Source organism: Thermobia domestica, chromosome 11 (genome assembly GCF_964235325.1).
Source record: "Thermobia domestica chromosome 11, izTheDome1.hap1.1, whole genome shotgun sequence".
NCBI classification, from domain to species: Eukaryota; Metazoa; Arthropoda; class Insecta; order Zygentoma; family Lepismatidae; genus Thermobia; species Thermobia domestica.
Genome location: NC_137464.1, coordinates 120,659,955 through 120,684,346, shown reverse-complemented (window position 1 = coordinate 120,684,346; position 24,392 = coordinate 120,659,955). Strand labels below are relative to the sequence as shown.

The 24,392-nt window shown below is 35.5% G+C and overlaps 1 protein-coding gene across 1 annotated transcript in view; it reads left to right on the top strand.

The window, feature by feature from the left end:
* The window catches only part of LOC145665254 (lutropin-choriogonadotropic hormone receptor-like), a 642,745-nt gene that overhangs the window by 602,063 nt on the left and 16,290 nt on the right, over positions 1-24,392 (top strand). Inside the window, exons 11-13 of the mRNA XM_081732546.1 lie at positions 196-288; positions 6,880-7,624; positions 9,396-9,624. Coding sequence (XP_081588672.1) covers positions 196-288; positions 6,880-7,624; positions 9,396-9,624 — 1,067 coding nt within the window. The remainder of the gene's footprint in view (positions 1-195; positions 289-6,879; positions 7,625-9,395; positions 9,625-24,392) is intronic.

Sequence of the window (24,392 nt, the reverse complement as noted above, 5' to 3'; positions counted from 1 at the left end):
CTAGTTCCAGTGCTGAGTAGTTGTATAAGAAAAAACATTTTACTCTAGTAATGTATAGAAAAGAGTAAGTAGGGGATGTAATTAGGTGCATGTCATTCGAAATTAGAGTACAATAAAAATGAAAAATCGATAAGATTTTCAAACATTCTTTCTTAATTGAAGATATTGAATTTAATTTTATTTTATTCTTTTCAGCATTTGACAGACGCCTTGCTCACTTATCCATATCATTGCTGTGCATTCAAATACCCAGAAACACATGACCCGGAGAGGTATGCCAGATATCAGGTAAGTGCAAACTTTAGCTTACCGGTTTGAAGGGATAACGGAATAAACAAAACTCATCAGGTAACTGTAACTAGTTTACAGATCCTATAGTTCACACTGTAATGTTTATTTAAGACACATAGTCCGTATAATTTTGTACTGTATTTTAGAGTTGTATACGTGTGTAAAACCATTCAGAAACTTATTTACATGTAACATTCGTGCATGGCAATTTTTAATTTAAATATCTTACAACTACGGAAATGATTACTGGATCTACAAAGAAATAAAGAATCATATCATAAAAGCAGTTTTCAACACAGTTCCTGTTACTGCCTCTTCGGTAGTATTAGCTTTTAAGTTTTAATAGCCAACAGTTTACTACTACTACTACTATTATTATTATTATTATTATTATTATTATTATTATTATTATTATTATTATTATTATTATTATTATTATTATTATTATTATTATTACACAACAAAGACTAGTAATGGTTGTTACATGTAAAGTATAAAATGTAGTATGCAGATTATTATTAGAAGTTGAATTTCTTGTAATAAGTGTAACAAAAAATCTGCTTTAATTAAAAGTATTAATCATTTTTATGCAATAGTACTCATTATTCATTATGTAAGTCGTAACTACTTGAACTAATTTACATTCTATTAATTTGAAACATACACTTAACTCAGAAACATAAATTACTAGCTGAAATACCCGAATTTTCCACCGGAGAGTAAGGTTTATGCAAAACACTTAAAAAGGAATGAGTGAAATAAATAATGAAGTGCAACGCGTTAGGCCAGCTGAAATACACGGAAAGAATAAGGTTTATGCAGTTTGAAAACAAAGAAATGATTCAATAGATAACGAAGAACAATCTACTGGAATTGATCAGCGTTGCTATTATCAATTCCAGGGCTAAATAACTTGCTTCTTGATTAAATGTGGGCTTAAACATCATTGGAACTGTTATCAATCAGCTTAGTAACCCGAAAACAATGGAGTGGACACTAATCTGGGTCATTTTGGACGCTTTATTTTTCACCCCTTCTCAATTTCAATGTTTTTGGGGTATGAACTTTCAAAGTAAAGTAATGAAATAAATAAACAACAAAATAATGACCTCGGGGTTACCACTATTATTCTCGGACTATCATAAAATAATGAAATGAGTGAAATAAATAACGCCGAAGGCGTTTCGACTATCAATTTCCGGGCCAGTTGACATGAGTCTTCTTGCCTAAATTTGGCTTTAATGTCATCGTAGCTGTTTGGCTTTAATGTCATCGTAATGCCATCGAAAACTATGGATTCAATACGAATATCAGTTGTTTCTTATTTTTTGTCACAACTTCCCACCCCCACTCTTCACTCAACTAAACCTCTTGAACCTCTTTAATCCCTTTCCATCCTAACCCTCACCGTTCTTGAATCTCTTATCTCTTTAACATATACATTGCAATGAAAGTGTAACGATAAAAATCCTAAGTTCACTCCTTTCTACTATCCCCTCTCATGGCGACATGGATATATTTGGACTTGAACGGAATTCATCCCAGCGACCTCATAGCAGTGGATTGGACAGTAATATCGGCCATTTTCGATTGTTTTTACACTCCACCATTCAATGTTTCACATAAATAGCGAATTCGACAATTCCCTCTTAAGGTTTCCATTTTAATCATTAATATCATATTGTCCTTGGAGGCCTAAGACAGATAATTATGCGAAATCATTTAATTGGTTCAATAGTTATTGCGTGATTCGATTTTTTACACAAACTATAAACTTCATTTTCTCCATAGGATATTAATTTTAAATAATTTGTTCAAAGCACACAGTGCGTTTTCTGTCTGGAGCTCATCTTTATTAAGGCCAGGTCCTTTTAAAATGTCAATATTATATGTCCAACTGTTTATGAGATAGAAGGTCATGAAATCCTTCAAAAATGTCGCTCCCTCACTCATCAAAACCTGTGGCACCTGCTGTAGACGTAGAAACTTGAAATTTGGTACAAGTATAGCATTTGTGGTATAAGTAAAGGAAATAATCTGGAAAATGGAAATGCTTTCCTTCCAAGGGGAAAATTACGTCACCTAATTCAAAACCTATGGAGAACTTTTTCTAGACAGGGAAACTTGAAACTTAGAGCAAATGTAGGATATGTAATATAAGTAACAGAAAACGCCCGACAACTGGAAATTTTCTTCTTCAAAGATGAAAATTTGGGGCCAAGAGATAATAACTCATTTTATTTACAACATATAGGGTACGGTGTCTCCAGTAAACATAGAAACTTAGAAACATAAAACATTTACATAGAACCTGGCATAGTTTCAGAATACTTTCAGAATACAAAACCTTTCAAAGAAGGTATTAAGAATGGTGTGAACTACGATTAATTTCAGAAAACTTAATTTGAAAATGTCAAAGGAAAAATTGATATGATGCAAAGTTAGGGAAGTCCGAAAATCGGAAAGTTACATTTGTGATTTTATTGCTGAAAACAAGTTCTAGAGAGTATCACCTCAAGAGGCTTTTAGCACTAAAGTTACAAATTTCATATTATGATTTTTAATTTAACTTGGCCTTTATTTTTCTGGCCAACAAATTGGTAAATATACGAGTACGTGGCTCTGTTTCTACACTTGTGTGTTTGATAGTATATTATCAAAGAGACTTAAGGTTGATAATCATTCCAAGTATTATTTAAATTGGCGCAGTAGTTATTATTACACATGATTTTAAAACACAGAAACTCGCATCCGAGTTTATGTAATATATTCTTTATAATTAGTCGTTTTTACTCATTTTGTGTTTATTATTATTTGTATATCCAATATCTATACAACACAGCAGCCGAATTGACGTTTGACCTTAACCAATGAGTGCACTGCATGTTATTGACAAATTTACGATGAAAATGTAACTTTTCAGAAGGCGAATGGAGTGGTTAACAAGCCACTCGTCCCACGAACAACATTCAGTATGTTACAACTAAAGAAAGACAATGCAGTTATGTAGACAAAAATAAAAATATATGAAAATCAGAAGTCCAAAATATAACGTTTAATGATATGCTTTCTAAAAATTGAACTATAGTTTTTATGTATCACCTTACTTATATATATGTAATTTATTCATTACAGTTATATCAAGCGTAGGTCCATGAAAGCTTACGACTAACAATTGGTTCTGTTAATATTCCTTTAAGAGTATAGTTAACATACAATAAGAATAAAAGAAAGAGATGTAAGTCTGGGAATGTTTAACTTTTACCATCTTTGTTCCTCCAACTCTGCTTTTGTGTCACATAGCTTCGAGGGGTACGGTGGAGTATTTTTCTTAAAGTTAAATATATTGCAGGTATACATGAATCCTTTCTTCTTCTCTCTCATAAAGTAAGCTCATTCAAATGTGACGAGACATCCTGCGGGAGTAGGAGAGGTTTGTCCCATTTCCATTTGGGATATTTCCACGAGCTATTGGTTCAGGTAGTGCAAGATAAACTTCAGTTCTAATCTGAGCTAAGCACGGCTCGGATTCTCGTTTCGAGGGGATTTCCAGATCATGGGCTGGACTCTGCTTTGTTGCATTTAAGCCGTAGTATTGGGTACATTGGGATGTCAAGACGGAAACACTGAAGATGCAGGTGTATTCCCACTCCCCAGAGGAGAGCTCTTCACAAGTAGGCGTAAGTTTAACTGAGAGATTGGCTTCGGATGTTGTTGATAAGGAAGAAAACACCCTTGTAGCTCGTACGTTTACATGAAAAATATAAATGGATCTTAGGCTGGTTGGCGCAGGTATTTAATTCATCCCACATTTAGATACTTCCGAGGTCAAACATAGCCAATTCCTATTATTCCTAACCTAACCGAAGAACAATTCCTATTATCTTTATTTTATTCTCTTATCCAGAGCCAAAGTCAACTCACATAAGGGACTCCTTAGATCATTCAACCATCCATGAAATATAATATAAATAAGTGGAATACTATTCCCGAATCGTAGACCATTTACCTCTGACATCTGTGATGCTGAGAGTTCCTGCTTCCACTCACAGGCATTTGAACTTGTGTCGTAAACGTGCTTGTAGGTTTTGTTGTTGTTCTTCAATTAGTTACTTATTTTATTTCTGTCAATAATTCCAATATCCGCCAGCAGAAGTCATTAAGCCTTAGGAAATGACAGAAGTAGGTATATTCAGTCTTAGCTTCTTATTGTGCAGTACTATGCAATACTGTAAAACTACGTACTCTATAGTCATAACGACTACATATCCATTCGACTATTTAAAATGATTCGATTTTAACAATAATTTATATAGTCAATTGAGTATGTAGTCATAATAACTTTACAGTAATTTCACAGTGTTGTATAATACTGCACAGTATTCCAACAATTACTCGAGACTACCGAACTGAGCGCTTTCCTGGCATTACAGTGTAACAAAGTTCCGTGCAAACAGAAACCCACAGTTTGATTCTCTTTCAAATATCAACAAGTAAAGAAATTCAATAATTGCAGAAATCGGTTGATTCACCAGTTACTTATCATAGTTGTGGTCAAAATCATCACATAGCAGGATAAATTGAATTTTTGAGCCTCACTGGAACAAAGAAAGATCGACAAATAAATCCAACCTCTGCCCAGGAACGAATCAAGGCTTCCTGAAAGACCTTACCGACTGTAGTATTGGAATTCTAGTTGATTCGGTTAGCTGAGTTTTTATTAAAAGTAAATAGTTGAAATACTGTCAGGCTGTCTTAAAAAATATTGTGCCTTTCGAGGTCAAAATTGAGAATACACTCACTATTTGCAAATATCACTTGAAACCAGATATACATCGTGTTGTTCGATGACTTTATGTCACTTCCCGGCAGCACCATAATACAGTCAATATAGAGTTTATGCGGATTCTAGTCAAAAAATGGCTTTTACATTCTCTTTGAAACCAATTTTATACTATTCTGAGATTTGCAGAGCTCGAAACAGTTGATAGTTTGATTATGTCAGTTCAGGTTATATGATAGATTTGACGAGTTCCGGCCTTTTCTTTCGCCTTGCTTGGTACACTCGCGCTAATTGTCCACAGTACATGTCCGAGCCTATCATTTTGCCAATAGCAACAGGTAGTAAGGCATAATGGCCTTTGAATCCTACTAAACGCACAACATAACGTTCCTGTGCGTCAGTTTGCGCTTTGCCACAGACTGTGGAGCTTCTTCTCATTCGTTACAATCTTTTTCCCACATTGTTGTCGTAGGTTTATATCCATTTTTCATCATTCGTGATCAATTGCTTCAGAAATGGCTAGAGACCGTTACGTTTTAGTTGAGATTCGCCGATAGAAATTCGATCAAGTAAATGTTTTTGATTCAGATCATGTAACGCCAAAGCATCGAATCTTTTTTATATAACGAGTTTCTCAAATAAGTTTGGTTAACAGTTTGGTTATGGATGTTTAGGCCATTGGCGATCTCATGACTGTTTACAGGACGGTCTTGCTCGACTTCTACACAATATAATCCATTTTGCTGTGATTAGTCGCTCATTTGCGAGGAGCATTTTGAATCTCAAAATTTCCAGAACGATTGCGATTGAACCATCTTCTGGCTGTTGCTCTTGATAATGTATCTTACCCATAAACAGCTCAAATTTCTTCACGGGCCTACGCAGCATTTGAACCTTTATCAAATTAAAATTTTAAAATGTGGCAAAGTTTTGCGAAAAGTTCACTCCTGTTCACGACACAATAACTTCCCTCTGATTATAACAATTTCAGCACCTTTCGCACATCTACTTGCTTCAACGTTCAGCCGTCAAATGATGCTAAGCTTGATCCACTGTGACTCATATGATGAGAGAGGCTTGTGATGATAGACACTAACAATTAACGCTATATCGTGTGCAAAAGGCTCACTACTTTATAGACTACCTGAAATTCACAAACAATTTACATTAAAAGTAATGTGTTCATAATTAATAATCATATTATTTTTTTCGCTGTAATCCAGGGCTCCGCACTGCATGATTTTGGAACCGTTGTTATAAACTATATTTACAGTAATTTTAAAGATCTTTTAGATTAGTGTTCTCGAATAGTTCTGCAGATTATACAGTATAGGACCATATGGACAGTATACAGTGACGTTTGGACAACAGGTTTGCAGCTGTAAATTCTACTTTTTCCGCATACTTTATTGAGTGGAATTAGAATTGATCGAATTAGAACCAGAAAAACGAAATTTTAAAGTTAGAAGGGATTCATGAAATCACTGTTTTGTACGTAAATGCCAATTGGTATGGATCAACTTCCATATTCAAGCAATAGTTAATATAACAAATCATGGAAAAATAAAACTGCTACGAAATACGAGCAAACAAATGTGTGTTACTTTACCAATGTTCTCAGAAAAAATATTGTTCAACTTTACATTATATTTTCCAGAATGAAATGTTACGTTCCTATATTACTATCGACGAAAACTGTCTTCCACTTCACTGCAACAGAACTGTGTTGTTCAGGTTGAGCGTCAATTCGGCTGCCGTGCGCTATAACTTGAGCACATCAGTCATTTATTTACTTTTTATTTCAGAAAGAAGTTGCTGACCATTGCTCAGAATCTACAACACCGATCCCAGGAATTCCATCTGAGAATGCATGGTCTCGTCGGAAACGTACGTTAAGGCTTGAGAATTACGACAGCGCAACAAGACAAAGCACGAATGTTGACGGCGAGAATGCTCAAGAGAACGATGACGACAACCAATACGGACGAGTGGTATTCTTTCCAGAGGATCGAACCACGTCACCTGTTAACTGGGGAATCCTTATTTCACCAGGACCTTTCATTGGTAGAGAATCAACCCAATGGCCGAACATCGAACGCTTTAATACTTATTTTGCAGATCCGAACAGGGCATTTGCTGATATATTTGACTATGGAGGGTCTGCTGGGGAGAGTCAAGCTGATGGCTATTTTCATCAAACGTCTGCTTCATTAAGCCCAATAAAAATACATACATGTGGTAATTTAACACGGACTATCCGAGATGTAAACTGTCGCCCGGCTCCAGATGCTTTCAATCCTTGTGAAGACATTATGGGCAATTGGCTGCTTCGTGTGGCTGTATGGTTCGTAGTTGTCGCTGCTATTGTTGGAAATTTGGCCGTCGTAATTGTTCTTTTAAGCAGCAAATTTCGTATGACAGTTCCTAAGTTTTTGATGTGCAATCTGGCCTTCGCTGACTTCTGCATGGGATTGTATCTTCTTCTCATTGCAGCAATGGATCTTCATACGTTGGATGTTTATTTCAATTTTGCGATTGACTGGCAAACAGGTATATTTAACATATTATAATTCAACAATGCCTTAGTTCAATTTAGGCAATATAAATTCTCGTTTCCTGTTGTTAATATACTAGAATATCATGCATTACTTAGTTTCGAAGAACTGAGTTTCATTCTAACCAGCTTAAATTATTTGATTTGTTTACAAATTGGCAGTAGATTTGGTAATTAAACTAATTTTTATTAATGTTTACGAGGAAGTGTTAAGAAGTCTTTAGCTCTCCTGCGAAAAAATAACTCATTAACTCTCCTAAAAGAATAACTCTAAAATTACTCTACTAAAAATAAAATATGACGTGTTTATTCACGATACTCATCCTTCAATTCAGTGCATTTTTCAGCTTCGGTCTTGCAGTTTGCTTAATCCTACACTCCACTCCCTCTCCCAGACAACGCTTTTAGTTGGGTATCAAACAGGTATTCGCAGCTGCATTCGCTTCAGAAACGTTACTGAAGTTAGGTCTCTTCAGATGTTTTTTGTTATTATTTGGAAATAGATGGTAGTCAGATGGGATTATGTTAGATGTACAGGGTACGCGATTCAAGGTTTCAAATCCTAATATAGCAAATTTGTGCATTGCAACATTGTTTTTATTCGTGCATGCTTATGGTCTCATACAAGCATTTGGGCACCCTCTGGGAAGAAGGTTTTCTTATATCAAATTGATCACGAATAATGGCACTACACGTTCACAGGAAATACCTAGATCCTCTGATATCTTTATAGCAGAAATACGTCATTCTGAGAGACTGATTTAATGCACTTTTTTTCAATTTAATGCACAATAACTATGGAAGATTTCATCTTCAGTGCCAAAACTTCCTGTACTAAATTTGATAACTAAGTTCTTAACAGTGGCATAACGTGGGGCGTGAACCCAAATTGTGGCATCGCATAATGAATGATCTTTGCTGACTTCCCCTGAAGGAAGAGGAACTTCATGACTGCTCTGGTTTCAAAATGATTAAACTCCACTTGCTGACCTACAATCTTCACTCCTCCCCTGTAACAAAAATAGTCCCAGTACCGTAATTTTGGGTCACAAATATAAAAACATGTAACTTTTAGACTGAACAAAACTGATTGAAATCGGACATTGGAAAGGATGCAAAGCAAAAGACTTTTCAGCACCCACTCGTACTATTCTAACTTCAATTTGAACTCATAGCAAAGAAATTTCTAGGTAATACAAAGTGCTTCTGTATTATTATTATTATTATTATTATTATTATTATTATTATTATTATTATTATTATTATTATTATATCAATGACAAAATTATTATCTCCAATAATTTACGCCATATACGCCATATATACGCCATAATGTTAATAAAATATATAATCACAACTTAGATGATTTATTTAGGAGGCAAAGCATAGCACTCTATCAATTCTTTGTATTTTAAAAAATACATCACAAGGGTAATCTCTATATATCGTACACGATTGACGAAATTTGTCACTCTGGTAGAATTTAACGAGATTTGTATGTGTATAAAATATTGTGGTATGGAGGCCTTTGAATGTCGAATTAAAGGCCATCAAATTTCTGGTATGGACATAGTTTCATAAAAAGTATCTATTTACTGCTTAGAACAAGATAATTTCAAGGCTAATACGCATAATAAATTATTTTACGAAGTACTGACGGTGAGATAGATGTAATAGTGGTCTATATTTCGGTCCGATTTCGACCATAATTTTAGGAATCTTAGTGTCAGTTTTCATTCATTCATTATTATTACGTTTTTCTTTCAGGTCCTGGTTGTCAAATAGCAGGTTTCTTGACAGTGTTTGCTAGTGAGCTTTCTATTTACACACTAACGGTAATCACAAGCGAACGGTGGTACGCCATCACTTACGCCCTGCATCTGGACAAAAGACTGAAGCTTGGAATGGCGGCTAAAATTATGGCAATGGGCTGGATCTACTCCATCACTATGGCAGCTCTTCCACTTATTGGTATCAGTGGCTACTCTAAAACTAGGTATCTTCAATTACATTCATAGTTATGCCTTTCTTTTATGCATATTTAATCTGTATTTCTTCTACTTATAGCACACTTCTTTTTATCTTGGAAAACTGCACACTTCTTGGGGAAAGGTTCTCTGTTTCATATCAGATCTGTTTCCTCTCAAGTTCTCACCTAACGAATTATTTCTTCAATATACTTTGACTTACCATCAATCTCCTCTATCCTTACAAGACATAATACCAAAACGTTACAAATAAAAATCCATTCATCATACTTTACATATTTTTGTAATGCTTGTTCTATCATCATTGTCAGTGGGGAAAGTCTGATGAATAATAATGCCAGTTTTTGATTTTTGCTTAGTACACCTATTGAAATATCTATTGAATTTCTGGTAATAGGGGTTGTTAAGTCATAGTTGGAGTATAATACAGACAAATCTGCTGAACATTTTGTAATTTCTTTTTTTTTTATTTTTGAACATTTTTGTATTTCTCCATGTATTATATGATAAATGAAGATTAAATTATCATCAAGAATCAAACTCGGGGCTATGCACAACAAACGTTAATGTTGTGAACCACTGTGATGTCTCCAGAATAATCTAATTGAGTTAATTGAGTCGAAGATTACCGTAAAAAGGCTTTCCCATCCTTTCATTCAAGATAGATTCGTAAATTATTATTAAGAACATTTACAATGTATCTCTCGTTTTAAAAGCAATTATTACTTTATTATTCAAGAATTTAAATAAAATGCATCTCTCTTGGGATATGACGTTGCCCTGCTTCCTTCCATGTGCAAATGGTTGATAGGTTGGTTTCAAGCTCAATGTTCCTATTAACACCGAGGCTTTATAAGAGTGACCCATAGCTTAACCTGGAATTCGAACCTTATTTGCTGCCACCAGTAACATAACTCAAGTGTTTCGCGCCATTGGCGTAGAACGAAATACTTTGGATAGATTATTAATTACCTGTACCTTGGGCAGAAAGTGCTCATACATGTGCACTATACTTAATAGAATGTTAATTTAATATTAACAAAAGAAGAATGTTTTTAATATCTGTAAGAGATATAGATAGTGTTATGTAGTTAGTTGCTACGAAGTTGTTTATGGATACCTAATCACCTTGTATGTGTGCATGACAATTTGAATGAAAATACATAAAAGTGTATCAACTAATAAACCATTTGATACCGTTGATCGACTTTATAATTCTTATAGAAAAGGTGAGAATAATAGTATATATAATTATTAAAGATATTTTTACATGCAAACTATTACTACCACTCGAGATTCCTATATCATCGATCGAACCAGGTTAACGACTACCCTTGGTGAGTCGTTATAAAAATTTTGGTTTACCTCACCCGGGACTTGCTGTAAATTCATATCCCGAAGCAAAGTAAGGGTGAATTTACTTGCGTAATAAAGTTAATGAATACAAATTTCACCAGACTAAGAAGTGGTAGAATAATTATAAGAAAAATGAACGGTGAGGCAATTGAGAAAGAATCCAATAATAGTGACGACGGTGAACATAGTGTAGCAACAGGAATGACATCAGAAGACCGAATCTTGCTAGCCTTACAGCGACAATTGATTCAGATGTCTACCGAATTAAAGCAGACGATAGAGCAGAAGTCCGAAGAATCCAACAAGCAATGCGAAGAATTGAAGCAGACGATAGAACAGAAGATAGAACAGAAGTTCGAAGAATCCAATAAGCAATGCGAAGAATTGAAGAAGACGATAGAGCAGAAGTCCGAAGAATCCAATAAGCAATACGAAGAATTGAAGCAGACGATAGAGCAGAAGATAGAGCAGAACTCCGAAGAATCCAACAAGCAATACGAGGAATTAAGCAGACGAATGGAACAGAAGTCAGATGAAACGAAACAATTAATTATCCAGACGATGAACGATATCACCTCGCAGTTCGAGGAAAAGTTAAAAGGAATATCTGAGGAATGCCACGATAATCACAACCACCTGAGCCAAGAAATCAGTGATGTAAAAAAGGATTTAGAAGTAATAGAATCTTCTGTTCAACAGCAAAAGATTCAGGTCATCAATAATTCTAACAACATACGTGCAAATACGCAATTGATAGCTACTCTACAGGAAGAAATTAGAACGCTACAGGTTAAGGACAACACATACCACAATAATATGGGTAGTGATCGCTTGGATTTTCCCCACTCACCAGAGATGACTTCGCCTTCACCTGTGTCTGATGAGGATATTATTTTGGAAGAAATTCATCCGAAGAGGACAGATGGGCGGAAAAGGGATGGTGCAACAACACATCACGTCATGGATAAGAATTGTCACCCAATAAGTACACGGAATGATAAAAGGAAGGTAAAGTTAAGTGTTAAGATGAGTGAAATACGGGCTATGAGTAAATTCAGTGGTAAATGTAATGAAAACGCTACTTCTTTCCTGGAAAAATTTCAGGACGAATGCAATATAATGTGTATAGATAGATCACAATATATGAAATTAATCCCTCATGTATTACTCCCACCATGTTCTTTATGGTTTAAAGCAGTACGTGATCACATCAATACATATGAGGAATTTAAGGCGGCACTGATCGCCAATTATGAAAATGACTTTTTGCTTGCAAATCGAGATGCCACCATTAGAAATCAACATTTCAATCCTCGTTTGCACAAATCTGTTGTTGAGTTTGTTGTAAATACATACAACGAATTAAAAGTCGTTAATCCATTGCAATCGGAATCTAGAATAATAGCATCGATTCGAAATTTGCTCCTATTTAAGTTACAACAGATTTTGTTTTCTACACAATGTATGAGTTTCAATCATTTATTAATGCTTGTCCAATGCTATGAAACTCAATACCATGCTTTGAATCAACAAGTAGGAGTGGGTAAAAATAAGAATAATTCAGATCATTTTGTACCTATTCGGAATCTAAATATCAGAAGTGTGAACGATACGGAACATAACCTAAGCCGAGTAAATTCTAGCAATCAAAACGAGCGAAATAGGCAAAGTTATGTAGGGAATCCGCCTAACCTAATTAATCGTAGCAATCCTTATGTTAGACCATATAATCAAAATAGGTTTAAAAATAGACGGAATGTATGGCGAAATTCCAGGAATATAGCAAACTCCGTGGATAGACGTAATTGGAGGTCAAGAGATGGCACTTCGCATCAAGATCCAGGTATTGAAGTAATTCCTGTACAGAACAGTAATACGGGACATAATCATGATTGTGCTGTACAATGTACTTTATTGGAACCATACACGAGTATGAATTTAAACTAATTACGGCTGATGTGGTAGGGGTTAAACCCATATCAGCTGTAGATTCTCATGAACATTTATCTACAAATTTAAGCGATAATTCTTATGAACATTTATCTTCCAATTTACATGTTCATGTTAATGATGAAAATGATCTTTCACATGACGTCTCTGTAAATAGTTATTCGGAAATAGCAATTAATAGATGTCAGTACCAATTTATACCTGTTGTAAATCGTTGTTGGTTCGAAGATGATACCGTCAATGATGGTTTTAATATTGAAGAAAATTTTGTATTTTTAAAATCATATAGTACAGCTAAAATACCTATCAAAGTCAATGGGTTAAGCACTGAAGCTTTACTTGATACAGGAGCAAATGCCTCTCTATTATCGTATTCGTTGTGGAAAGCAATTACTAGTAATTATTCGAACCCTAAGTTACAAAAGGCTGAGAACCTTATTATAGTTGATTTTACCTTTAAACATAAAAAGAGAGTAGCTGGAATTACTCGTGTGACAATAACTATTCAAGATTTTGAAATATCAATCCCTATTCTGGTAATAAAGGAACTGAACGAGAAATTAATTATGGGTTTAGATTTATTATCTCAATTACGTGTCATGCTTGATTTTAAAAACCAAACGTTAACTATACCTGGTATACCTCAGGAAATCGTTCAGAAACTGCTTCCAAAATTAGATAATAGTGCTTGTCAATATAATAATATTTCTCATGTAATGAATAATGTTTCTGTTAGTGCAGAAAGTGGTAAATTAAATGATCAACGAATGGAAGACACACAAAATTTGGTGAATTTAAAAGACGATGTATTGTTTTCTGAACGTGTTAAATCACTCGAAAGTAGTCTTGATTTTACAGATAATACAGTAAAAGCTGACTTTAAGAATATCCTATATAAACATAAAAATGTATTTTCAGAACGTCCTGGGCGTTGCAAGGATTTTGTTTATTCTTTTAAAGTTAAAACAGACAAACCCATAGTAACCAAGCCTTATATAATTCCATATAGATACAGGGAAAATGTACGTCAGCAAATTACAGATATGTTAAGAGATGGGATCATTAGGCCTTCACGAAGCGTGCATCTTAATCCATTACATGTTGTTCCAAAGAAAAATGGTTCTCTACGTGTGGTATTAGATTTGAGACGCACGAATTGTCACATTGATCTGGAACAAGTGAGGTATCCTCCAGTGGAAGAAATACTAGCTTCTTTACAAGGGAATGCTGTCTTCGGAAATTTAGATCTAGTAATGGCATATAACCAGGTCGAACTACATGAAGATTCGAAACCGTACACAGCATTTAGTTTTGAAGGTCACTTATACGAATACAACCGTGTAGTCTTTGGGCTTATCAATGGTAGTGCGGCGTTAGCATCCTGCTTGAATAAAGTCTTGGGTCAAGACTTACGTAGCAACGTGATAACTTACGCTGATGACATCTTAATAATGGGAAAAAATCCACATGAATATTTGAAATACTTAGATATAGTTTTAGACAGATTGGAAAGTTCGGGCCTTACTATCAATCTACAGAAATCAAAATTTCTGCAGAATTCCATAGAATTTCTTGGATACCAAATTGATGCCTCTGGTTTACAATTCAGTCAATCTAAAGTACAAGCCATAGAAGATCTGCCTGCCCCATTAAATGTGAAACAGACACGGCAAATATTAGGGCTCTTCAATTGGTTTCGCAAAGCCATCCCGCGATTTGCCGAGATAGCCCAGCCTTTATTTATGATTATAAAGAAAGGAGTACCATGGCAATGGGGTCCGATTCAAGAACACAGTTTTAATAAGTTGAAGGAGTGCGTAAAACGAAACATCCATTTGAATCACCCCCGATATGACGTTCCTTTTTATGTTCAGTGTGACGGTTCCCAACTTGGAATCTCTGCAGTACTCTGGCAACCTAATCCAACTATTCAGGAACCGGCTGTCATTCATTGCGCTAGCCGTACTTTAAAGAAAGCTGAAAAAGGATACACCACGACAGAAATCGAACTTTTGGCTGTACGTTTTGCGATACAAAAATTTGCTCCATATCTTAGCGGATGTCATTTCATAGTACTTACCGATCATAATTCATTGCGATACCTTAACAGCGTACAGGGATATAATAACAGACTACTTCGCTGGTCGTTAGATCTTCAAGCTTATGATTTCGAAGTACGACACATTAAAGGGGTAGATAATGGACCCGTAGATACCTTATCACGTCTGTTTCCTGGAGAAGAACAACATATCTTGTCCATCAACGAATTTAAGATCTTACAGGATGAAATAGCTACTATTTCAATAGAAGATCTACGAGAACATCAAATGAATTATCATGAATATAAACAAATCATGGAACATTTGTCTTCATGCCGTGAGGGATGTAATTGTCCCAAACATTGGAATTCCAGATTTAAATTAACCAACGGAATTCTACTTATTAAAGATTTTAAATTCAAATCTAGAAACAAAATTTGTATTCCACCTACGCTAACAACACGCATATTAAAGGCCTATCATGACGATTTTGGTCATTTTGGTTATGTAAAGGTATGTGCCTTGATTAATAAATCCTTTTACTGGAGGGGAATGAGAGCTCAAATCAAAAATTATATCAAGGACTGTATTGAGTGCATGCGAATTAAACATAATTACCAGGCTGTACAAAAACCAATGCTCTCAATAACGCCTGAAAGACCACATTCGTTTCTGTCAATCGATTTATATGGACCTTTACCAAGAGCAGCTACTGGAGAAACTTATTTACTAACAACCATGGATATCTTTTCACGTTATGTAGTAGCTTATCCTCTGCGTAGAGCAACTTCCGCTGCTATCATAAATAAAATCTTGAATGTATATATTCCACATTGTGGCCCTATCGAACACATATTATGCGATAATGGTTCACAGTTCAAAAGTGATGTGTTCAACAAAGCCATGAACAAGGCTAACATTAAAATTCATTTTGTAACTCCGTACCATCCTAGTAGCTCTGTTGTAGAAAATGTACATCGTAATTTTGGTATGTTGTTTCGACACTTTTGTAAAGACAAACATGCCGAATGGATCAAGCATGTCAATCAAATCACGTACCTTCTGAATCATTCTATATCAGATACTTTAGGCGTGTCTCCTGCTAATGTACATAATGGTTCTGATTTGATTTTCCCTGTGGAACAACATTTTGATGTCAAGTTAGAAGATTCAACAATTATAGATTCTTCCAGTTTAGTGAATATGGTAAAAATCCGAAGACATAACAAATTTTTGAAACGTAATTCTCAAGTAGAATCTTTACAAGAAGGAAAATATCGGATCAAGGTCAATGACTTAGTTTTTGTTAAACAACATCCACAAAGTAATATGTTGTTAAAGAAGATTTATAAATTTTGTGACATTTTCTCAGGTCCTTATTTATGTTTTAAGGAAATAAATCCTAAAGTTTTTGAATTGTTGAACGCTAAAACGGGTATGTCAATTGGACTTCGTAATATAGATGAGTTGAAGGTTTGGAAACCTACTCAGTATACAAAAGAAAAATGGATGCATCTAGTGAAAGAATTAGTTGCGCCTGACATTCTTGCTCAAATAAATAGGAATGAAGAAGACTGAAAAAAGAATATAACAAAAGGGTGTCTTCTGTTTGTGTAAAAATAGATTTATTTTCTTCCTTTTGGTCATTCGAACGTAGGTTATGTTTAATTTTTGGTTTTTAGTCAATTTTATTTTCTTTGATTTTCATTAACCAACGATAAGTTTCCAATGATTTTAATTCTTTCTTATTAACGTGAAGGATTATAATTTAATTCATGATTGATTAAACACAAAAATTGTTTTCATTATATTAATTTGTGTTGAAACTTTATTGTCAAAAATAAGTATTAATGAAATGAAAGATTTGTTATAAATGTATATATATATGAAATGAAGATACATACGAGGTGTGATCAAAATGTGATGGGCATAAGTAATGTAAGACCATTATTGTAAACGGACCAGTGGTTCTTGAAGATAAAAGCCAAGCTTGCTTATGACTTTTATATTCAGTCCAATTGTCGGGCGACATTTTATAGAACGAAATACTTTGGATAGATTATTAATTACCTGTACCTTGGGCAGAAAGTGCTCATACATGTGCACTATACTTAATAGAATGTTAATTTAATATTAACAAAAGAAGAATGTTTTTAATATCTGTAAGAGATATAGATAGTGTTATGTAGTTAGTTGCTACGAAGTTGTTTATGGATACCTAATCACCTTGTATGTGTGCATGACAATTTGAATGAAAATACATAAAAGTGTATCAACTAATAAACCATTTGATACCGTTGATCGACTTTATAATTCTTATAGAAAAGGTGAGAATAATAGTATATATAATTATTATTAAAGATATTTTTACATGCAAACTATTACTACCACTCGAGATTCCTATATCATCGATCGAACCAGGTTAACGACTACCCTTGGTGAGTCGTTATAGGCGTATGGTCTAACCATTATGATACGAAAGAGCTCCCCCTGGGCAAACATAACCGAAGAGGTTAGTAAAATAGCTGAAGAAAAATTTTGTCAAATTCCGCAGAGTGTTTATCATTGTAGCCGATAAATAGAATACATTTTAGAGAAGATTTTTTTTTTTTTCGGACTGCACCAAGAATCATGCTCTAATCTGGAAACATTAAAGCTTACTATAAGTAAAATTAACTCTCATCATATTTCTTCTGTATAAATTTTCTTCTTCGTTATTGTTCTTGTAGGACAATGGATCTTAGAGAACACTCGGCATATTGTACGGTAAATGGTCTTTTCTAGCATGCTATTGCAAGAGCGATATTTTTATATCATTAAATGCATATATTATTTCTCTTTTGTAAAACAATCAAATAGATCCTACGTTCAAAATTACCTCTTAGTCTTTTCTCGGTGACATTTTTACTCATTGTCACTAAATCCATAAGTCGGAAGATGAAAAGAAATATTTTATGCATACGGAAGAATGAAATAAAAGATAATAATGGAAAAATTGGGAATGCACCTGAAAACTCATTGCATTTGTTCACAGGAGTCATTGATGTTTTCACAAAAGACTCTTAATGCATCTTCTTGAGTGAATATATTATATGCACCCCATGAAATTTTAGTACACAATAAATATTTACACGCAGACTAAATAATCTCCACCTAAAAATCCTAAACCAGAAACCCAAATCATTGGTTTATCTATTGAAACCTTGAACACACCCTGTGTTCTTAGCGATTGTCTCAAGCTAACACCACAACACCATTACTCGCCATACATAACTAGCATCAAATCGAGCCAGCATAAAGACGCTGTCTTAACTAGCCTGTCCTTTCCCAAAGGAATACGAAATCTCCATCAGTTGAAAAGCTATCTTCTACCTCGCTGAAACCAGATATTATGGAAGAGGAACTTATGGATGATGAGTGGATCGTAATTGAATTACGAGGAAATGTTCGCCTTAAATCTTAATCCTTTCAATTACAGTGCTTCTACAATGGAACATTTAACTCCTCAGAAGCTATCTCAAGAAATTGGACTGGTTAGCGTTCGAATGACTTTCGGCTAAAAAAAATGGATGCTTCAGAGTTCAATAATTTAATAGATGTTATTAAATTGTTCTTGGTTTTCTATCATGATATCTAATCTAGAATGTGGATTTTCAATCGATGCTGAATATGTAGTTTTTGTAAATGTTTTGTAATACTCAGACTTAGTAGCTTTTTCGGATTGCCTTGGGAAACTATTCATAAGAAAATCAAAAATTTGCTATGCACAAAAAGCTCGTATTCGTTTTGCAGAAGCAACGAACTATCAACGAGGAGGAAAGAAAGAAAAAGCAGATGAAGACATGAAATAAAGATGATTCTGAACAAGCTTGACGTTGGGAGAACTAAAATAATTAAAGATGTGCGCAATATTGATGAGCAAATAAAACGTTTGAAGAAGTGGAATGAATACTACATAATAATGTTGATTTTTTCTAAAGATGTGTCATTAATGTTTCACAACCAATTTTATGTATCATGTATCTACCCTTTCTTGATGAGTGTTACACTGTGACATTTTCCTTTCAAATATGACGAAACTTTTATCTAGTAAAGTTATATAGTCAAGTTTCAGGGAAGATGTTGAATTTTTGCTTTATGGAGGAATTTTTATTTGGTTTGTATTCTACAATTTCTGAATAAAATATGCAGTATTCGTTTCTATCCTATTTATTATTCTACTTGATTAGAAAAAAGTATACTACTTCTGTATCATTGTCGTCATTGGTTGTATTGCTTTTTCCATCAACATGGTAGAGTCGGCTAATTACACATCTGTGTAGCTAGTTACATTTCAAAAAATGTTCTGAAGAGCCAACAAATGTCCGGGAACCCCTTCCTGTAATTTTTGGCTACCCTGCTTTGGAAAGGCTACAGTTCTTCCGACATTGGTAATAGCGAAATAAGTAAGTGTATGACAGAAAATTTCCAGCTTTCAAAGAAATGGATCAACACTGAGTTGAATCACAACAAAACAAGTACACCATTATTGGTGATCATAAATATCGGAGACTTAGATATATCCCCAATGTTGTGCAAAACATTCGTTCCTTCATACAACGTGAAAATCCACCGTGTTTAAGAATAATAGCAAGAGTACTACAACACTTCACTGTGATCGTAAATCCCATAACTGCACAAGATTTACATTCGGTAGAGATCAATAAGACTTGCATTCATATGCTCCGTCCCTCACATATTCTGTTAAAGAAAACTAATTAACACTCAAAATCTGTACGGACTCCATGCTGAAGGGGACTGATGGAAGTTAGTAGTGAATCTGGACGAGCCATGTATCTGTCGGAATGTGATTTAAAAAAAAAAGAGAGAGAGAGTATCTTCTACCGTCCACTGTTTCGAGAGATCATTTTGATTGAGAACGTGAAATCTTTTTCACGTGACTATGTGGTTATTGGTTGTTACTGCTATAATGCCAAACCTACCATACATGCAGTATCAATGAAAGCTAAAATCAATTCAATTTATTATCAGACGAACGTTTTGACACAGGGGGATACAGTGGCTAAGTGGTAGAGCGTTTACCTCTGGCACGTTGCGTCCCTGGTTCGACCCCCAGCCAAATAAGTTTGTGGTGGACATCATCGTGTCCGTGGATTTTCTCAGAATGCTCCCGTTTCCTCCCACATTATCATTCAACCACTTTTTCCATCATCAATCACTTGCATTAATCATCCGTCGCCCTCAATCTAAAGGGCATAATCATGGGTCGTTAAACTGAAAGATCTTTTCATTTTTGAACCACTTCTATATTTCATCCCTGCTTTGCAGCGACATATCTCATGTTGTCATTCACCAGAAAATGGCGTTCAATAATACAGCAAAGTCGAAGCACAGTTATATGGTATTGTGCATGAGTCAGATGGAACGCGCAAAGAAAAATCATGCAATTCATTATACAGATTTTCCCATAAAATCCCGTGATACATATACCATTGGTTATATGGGTTCTCATTGTTGACACGAACGTTGAGCCACTATCAACGCGTACACTCAACATGATCCTTGGAAAGTCTATATCAAACTGTGCTTGAACTTTCTCACTCTCATTGGAAACTGAGATGCAGTGTAATAGCTATTAGACAGGACACGTCCACCACAACCGCTCGTGTCATCACGATGATTCTTAAGCTGGTAAGAGTGCCAAATGCGTTACCATAAATCTGAACGTAAATCTGTATTTCAAGCTCTGATGTATTAAATTTAATTTTTTATTATATCTAGTTAAATTATAAATATTTATTTAAATATTTCGTATTGTTTCACTAGCTATGATTGCTCCCACTTTGTACAGCGTGGTCCGGAAGTGGGCGTACCCCTAATTGGTGTTTTCTGACGGTTTTAAGTTTTACCCACATTTCTTTGGTAACATTGCTTGGCATTGTCTGGCAACATTGCTATCATGTTCATTTGCTTTCTGCTGTGTTCTGCTTGGTAACAGTTATTTGCAGTGAAGTTGGAGTAATCAGCAATGTGTGATCAAAGTCCATATAGCATTGAACAAAGATTAATTGTTGTGGTTTGGCTTCACGAAAGGCGTTACACAGGTGACACCATGGAAAATGTTAAAGCGAAATTTACAGACAGCTTTGGTATTAATCCACCAATGAAAGCAAATGTTGAGGTGGGAAAAACTTGCATTTGCTACGAGCAGTGTGAAAGACCTCCTAGGCGGTCGACCGATAAAACGGAGGGAAACGTGCCGTGAAGTGGAAAAATCAGTGCAGCAGTCGCCTTCAAAATCAACATGTAAAAGGTATTCGAAGCTTGGTATTCCTCGGACCACCATGATGAGGCACATGAAAGAAGATGTAAAATTGAAGGTTTACCGTCCAATACATGTGAATGAACTGAGTGACGCCGACATGGATGAGCGGAAAGAGGTATGCAGAACTCTCCTTAACCCTGGAAAGGTAGCGTACGTAAAATTTACGTGTAGGTAGAGAATAATAGCCTCTCCTTTCCCCTCCCCTCGTTTCCATACCTCCGCACGCCAGCAGTGCTTACTTGTGTTAGTTGCCGACTAGTTGGCGTCGGGTGTAAGTGGTCTCCGCGTTCTTTGTTCTGGGCGACTTTCTTTTTCTAAAACCTACACGTCAGTTTGACGTGTCGCTACCTTTAACCGCCTTTTTCGTACACGTAGATCTGACGTGTTGCTACCTTTAACGGGTGTTTTGTTGAATGCTTTGGTTCACTTTCGATCGTTTTCTGGGTGATGGCAGACACTTCAACGACGAGAATAATGACAAACGTTTTGGACAATGAAGATGCAATATTGGCTGCTCTCGAAGAGGAAGAAGAAATTTCCGAAAATCTGGAAGAAGATAATTTAGAAGTTGAAGTCCATTCGGATTCTGATGAAAGCTGTTACGATAGTGATGCTGACCCCGAATACACACCGGAAGAGGACGACTTAGATTGTGTAGAAGCAGTGAAGAACATTGAAATTTCTACTGCTCCAACTCAGCCTCGGAAAAAGAAAATAGACAATGTTCTGAACGAAAGTAAAAGAAACAAAGACGAATGTTCCAACAATGTTGAGGGAAGATTTGCTGGAAGTGTTATCAAAGTACAAGAAGAAACATTGAAAAGCAAGAATTGGTTTGTTTGGAACACGTCATGCCTAAAGAACAAGGGGAAGACACCGTCCAAGAATGTTATTCATATACGGCCAGGACCCACAGCATCAAATAATTCCCGTCAAGCCACATCTTCTCTTGAATGTTTTGAACTATTTTTTTGTGACGAAATTCTTGCGACTATTCTCCAATACACCAATGAAGAAATTGAGCAACAACGGAAGAAGTACAAAAGACCTGAAGGAAGCGTGACGCATGTTTGTATGGAAGAGCTTCGAGCACTCTTGGGGATATTAATTTTATCTGCTGCCCTGAAAGACAATCATCTGCCCACTGAAAAGATGTTTGATACGACCTTATGTGGAGATCGCTACAAGGCAACCATGTCGGAAAGGAGATTTAAGTTCTTGATAAACTGTCTCAGATTTGATAATAAAGAAACGAGAGAAGTAAGGAAAAAAGAAGATAGACTGGCCGCCATATCTGATATTTGGAATATGTTTTTGCAAAGATGTCGAGATAATTACAAGGCTGGATCATACTTAGCCATTGATGAGCAACTTGTTGGATTTCGGGGTAAATGCCCTTTTCGAATGTACATTCCTTCAAAGCCCAACAAGTATGGTATTAAAATTGTGGTTATGTGTGACAATGCAACCAAATATATGGTTGATGCAAAAGTTTATTTGGGGAAAGGGACAGTGCCGCCAAAAACTCCTGCTGCAAACTATTTTGTGAATGACTTGGTGAAAACCATTCAAAATTCAAACCGAAACATTACCATGGACAACTGGTTCTCTAAGATCCCACTGCTCAAAGAACTACTCCAAAAGAAATTGACTGCAGTTGCAACTGTGAAGAGAAACAAGCCAGAATTACCAGAAGAATTCACAGACAAGAAATTTCAGAATAGGCAAGAAGGATCTTCAATGTTTCTATTTGATGAAGATGTAACAGCAGTCTCCTATAAATCAAACTCGAAGAAGATGGTGTGTTTATTGAGCACAATGCATGATGACGCCACTCTGAACGATCGCACAGGAAAGCCAGAGATCGTAATGACATATAATGCAACAAAAGGTGCGGTTGACACCATGGACCAAATGTGTCAAAACATAAATTGTGGTCGTAAGACACAAAGGTGGCCTCTCTGTTTCTTCTATAATATGATAAACATCTCTCTGATAAATGGATATGTAATTTATCTTCACAACCATTTCAGAAGGAGTGGAGCGAATTCCAAACCAGTGTCAAGGCAGGACTTATGTATAGACCTGCACAAACAGTTAACAAGACCATGGCAAGAGGAACGACTGAGGGAAAGGACACTGAGTCGAGACTTGAGGATGACAATTGAGAAGGTTGTTGGAGACTATAGGAAATTACAGAAATCGCAACCAACAGCTGACCAAAGAGGAGCAAGAAAGTACTGTGCCTTTTGTGATGTAAGGAAAAGAAGAATGACGAATACTTACTGCGAATGTGGAAAAGCAATATGTGGGGAGCACAGAAAAAAGTTTGCCCTGACTGCACCTAAATGCCAATGTGTTACATTGCTGTCCTTGTTTTCATTATACTTATTCAACATTGTATCCAAGGAGTAGATTTTTATAATTGTAAAATGTATACATAGTAATTGTAAAATGCATACGGTAAGTTTTTTTTTAAAAAAAAAGCACATTTGTAATTTTTTTTTATATACGGTAAAATAAATAGACCTACTTATTAGATAGCCATTTGTGGAAACAAAACTATTCTTGTAATAGCAGAAAGTGTCCTGTTTAAGATAAATCAAAAATAAAATATTTTAATAAAAACAAAATGATAAATAAAATAAATGTATACATTAAACATCACTCTTTTGTCCAGCGTTATGACCTACACGTCAATTTGACGTGTCGCTACCTTTAACGTACATATTGAGAACGCTACCTTTCTAGGGTTAAGGCGTTCCCTTCCAAACGATCCTGTGGTGCAGTCCTCTTCACAGACAAGTATGCTATCTACCGAAGTATGCATACCGGAACGTTCTAATGTGTTGTAGGGAAAACCACCAGTTTTACAGAGAGATGGAGAGAAACCCACCACACGTGATGGTGTGGGCTGGAATGAGTGCAACACACATTGTTGGGCCTTACTTCTTCGAAGACAATGTTAATGAACATTCTTACCTGGAGATGCTTAATAAGTGCTTTGTGCCTCAATTGGAAGAAAATGGTATCAAACACACAGCACAGGAGCACTTCGATATTCACGTGCGCAATTACCTGAATCAGAGGTTTCCTGGCCGCTGGA